The following is a 3,595-nucleotide window of genomic DNA, read 5'->3' as shown; positions in this document are numbered from 1 at the left end:
TCTATGCATACACAGACACACAACACGTAAGTCCAGGACTCCCTAGGTGTGTCATGACCATACCCCTGGTGCCTGGCACAATGCCTGGTGTATAGCAGGTAGGCAGTACCTATTTTTGAAATGGATAAATGAATGTAAACGTTTCTCCTCATCTTAAGCCAAATGGGTAGGCTCATCACTATTAAAAGATTGCTAACCTCTGTCTCAGACCTTTTGCAGAAGTGATGTCAAAGTAGCATTTTTTATGGGTAGCATCTGCAATTTCCATATTTTATGGGTCAGAAGGGAGTTGTTCTGAGTATTTATTCCATGATGCTTTGAAACCCGAAGTGTATCTATCTGTAGGATTGGCACTGCTGTAAGAAAGCCCTTTATGAGGTCATCATCCCCCACTTGCCATCTCTCCCCAGATGCAGACATGCAGGCTTTTAAAAACATTTGAGAAGCCACCATGCGTCGCTTTGCAAGCCCTCTTTTAAGAAACGTCATTATCAGAAGTCAATTTGATGGCATCAAGAGGAAGCAATGCCTCCAGTATCTGAAAACACTGAGAACACTGCAGTATGATGGATTTAAGACTGTATATTTTGGGGAAACCAATATCTCAGAAAGTCTAGTAACTGGGGAAGATATTAGTGATGGATATTTCATACAAACCCCAACTTGGTGTATTGTGCACGCTGCGGGTAGTCAAGGATGGGTGCCTTGGAAATATCGGTTGTTCCTAAGAGATGAGCTGTGTATCAAACAAGAAGACAGCCTCTTCTCTGAGTTCTGTGATGTGGTGAGGAAGGCCTATGGAAAGTGTGTCATCGTGGTCAAAGAGAGAAGACAGCAGGAAGAGCAGAGGCCAAAGGAAGACAGAGAGGCTGAGGGCCAGTTCTATATCCCTACAGTCATTAACTTAGCAAGCATTGCGTGTTGCCCAGAGGTGGCCAAGTCCTATGGCCATGAACTACTCTCTCTACCTTCCCCTTGTAATTATCTGAACCCTTTAGACTCAGCCTGGTCTTCTCTGAAATGGTTTATCATCAATAACAGAAAAGAGTTTTGTTTGCAGTCCATTGACAGTGTCTATTCTTACGAATGTATACTTTTCAGCAGTTTAATTAGCAAAGGAATTGAAAGGATAAACCCAAGCAAGTGGAGAACATTAACTAGCAAAGTACGGAGATGGGAAAACTACTATCTTGGGAAATTTTCCTAAGGGCGATTCCTCCAACAAGCAGTGAGGCTGCTACATGTCTGGTCTTTACCGTCAACTCTGTTGAGATGGATTCTACACCACTGCAGCCAAAGATACTTCAACAGCGACCCCACAGGGGCACTGCAAGAACTTGCTTGTTCCTAAGGATGTTGGCAAGCACTTTGAGTTTACTAGAAGTTTCACTAAAATGTATTGGTAAGATAGGGGTCTCGACTCTTATCTTGTGAAGGCTGCTTTGAAGGCTTTGTCAAGGGGAGGATTAGTTTAACCCAGCCCAAAGGAGGATGGCGGTAAGCAGGGGTGAGCAGGCTGAAAGGTTGTGTGGTCAAAATTTAGGTCTGAGAAAAAAAGAGAACCAGTGTGCAGTCATCCCACAAAAAGCCCAAATTAAATAGCGTGCCAACCAGTTTCCACCCACCAAAGTCACCCACAGGCATCCAGCTTGCCATGTGTGAGGTATTGTCCAGATGGTCACCAAGCAAGACTCCCTCCTGCCGATTATCCTTCCTTCCTTGTCGGCAAAGTGGTGGAGGATGAGAGAGAGGCATCCGCGGAGGGGAGACTCCATCTGGACCCTCCAAGGGGAGTAGGTGGTCCCAATTAGGACCTGGAAAGTTATGACAGTGGTGGGTTCAAGTGGGCTATGGTGGGCAAAGGGGTGGCATGCATGGGGGTCTGCAGAGACCACTTATTCAGCCAATCTCCCCACTAACTCCAGGAAGCCCAGCAGGTCATTAGACTGTGCCGTGGAGTTTCATCTCGAAACCCTGTAGCTGAGCCACTTGCAGCTGGGACAACACCCCCCATGTAGGTTTGGGGCTGCTGCCGACGTCTGTTGTAAGAATTTGTGGTTGTCTTTTTCACTTTTATAGAAAAAGGCTTGACCCCCATTAAACATATCATAAAATTCACTCTTGGTTATGTATATTCAGACAGTAATTTTAGAGGTAATCATTCTGAGGCATGTAAAAAGAATAATTTATGGCTGGGCACAATGGTTCACACTTGTAATCCCAGCACTTTGGGAGGCCGAGGCAGGAGGATTGCTTGAGGTCACAAGTTCAAGACCAGCCTGGACAACATAGCAAGACCTCATCTCTACAAAAATACTTAAAAATAGCTGGGCTAAGTGGCATGCATCTATAGTCCTAGCTACTTGGGAGGCTGAGGGAAGAGGATCACTTGAGCCAGAAGTTGGAGTCTACAGTGACCTATGTTTGTCTACTGCACTCCAGCCTGGGTGACAAAGTGAAACTCTGTCTCTAAAAGAAAAGAAAAAAAAACCTTGTAAGCTTATATGGGATGTTGATAGTGGTGGTGGGTGGTGGGGCACCCACTCAATTCAGTCAAATCTGCATGAATCTAAAAAATGGCTGTAAAAAATAAGGTCTTTGAAAAAAATTTATGAACATTTCTGGACTGGGCACAGTGGCGTATGCCTGTAATCCTAGCAATTTGGGAGGCCAAGGTGAAAGGATTACTTGAGCTCAGAAGTTTGAGGCCAGCAACATGGCGAAACCTCATCTCCACAAAAAATACCAAAATTCGCTGGGCATGGTGGTGCACACCTATGGTCCCAGCTGCTCAGGAGACTGAGGTGGGAGAATCACTTGAGCCCTGGGAGGCGGAGGTTGCACTGAGCAGAGATCGCGCCACTGCACTCCAACCTGGGTAACAAGTCAGACCCTGTCTCAAAAAGAAAAGAAAAGAAAAGAGAGAGAGAGAGGGAGAGAGAGAAAGAAAGAATTTCTACCCAGAATTTCCTGACAGCCAAGTGCAGAAGGCATCCCATCCTTTGCTTGCCTTCTTTCCCTCCTGAACCTCCCTGTATTATTCAGAAAGACTTTGTCAGATGAAGGCGAATGTTCAGTGCTTTTCAGCAACTAAGTGGTGGACTTCCGCAGCATTTTGTCATGGTTACACAGGGAATCCTGGTAACATTTTTCCTGGAGATTAATCACACCTCAAACAGCTGACCACTCAGAACTATAAAGTTTCCACTGTTGCAGGCCTCACTTGACAGTCAACAGTGCTATATTAGTTTGTCATGGCTGTTGAAAACAAATTACCACAGGCTTGGTGACTTAAAACAACAGAAATTAAACCAGGTATAGTGGCTGTGGTTGCAGCTGCTCAGGAGGCTAAGGCAGGAGGATCGCTTGTGCCTAGAAGTTTGAGGCTACAGTGAGTTCTGATCACACCACTGCACTCCAGCCTGGGTGATAGAGTGAGACCCTGTCTCAGAAAGAAAGAGAAAGGGAGAAGGGAGAAAGGAGGGGGGCGAAGGAGGAGGGGGAAGGGAGAGAGAGCGAGAGAAAGAAAGAAGAAAGAAAGAGAGAAGAAGGAAAGAAGGGAGGGAGGGGAGAGGAGGAGAGGGAAGCGAGGGGA

At 45.9% G+C, this 3,595-nt stretch overlaps 2 protein-coding genes across 2 annotated transcripts in view; one reads left to right on the top strand and one right to left on the bottom strand.

Moving 5' to 3' along the window:
- SMIM11 (small integral membrane protein 11) overlaps positions 1–3,595 on the bottom strand; it is a 28,455-nt gene that overhangs the window by 7,214 nt on the left and 17,646 nt on the right. Inside the window, exon 3 of the transcript XR_001008110.1 lies at positions 1,626–1,814. The gene's annotated coding sequence lies outside the window, so the exon portion shown is untranslated. The remainder of the gene's footprint in view (positions 1–1,625; positions 1,815–3,595) is intronic.
- On the top strand, positions 352–1,426 carry LOC105553160 (chromosome unknown open reading frame, human C21orf140). The gene has a single exon (XM_011999132.1). It carries the CDS (start codon positions 452–454, stop codon positions 1,205–1,207), a length of 756 nt encoding a protein of 251 aa, XP_011854522.1. The 5' UTR covers positions 352–451; the 3' UTR covers positions 1,208–1,426.

The sequence above is a fragment of the Mandrillus leucophaeus genome, unplaced genomic scaffold, assembly GCF_000951045.1.
Source record: "Mandrillus leucophaeus isolate KB7577 unplaced genomic scaffold, Mleu.le_1.0 Scaffold582, whole genome shotgun sequence".
NCBI lineage: Eukaryota > Metazoa > Chordata > Mammalia > Primates > Cercopithecidae > Mandrillus > Mandrillus leucophaeus.
This window is presented reverse-complemented; position numbering and strand designations above follow the sequence as displayed.

Coding starts and splice junctions, on each gene's coding strand:
- LOC105553160 (XM_011999132.1), top strand. CDS start 452: ATGCGTCGCTTTGCAAGCCCTCTTTTAAGAAACGTCATTATCAGAAGT.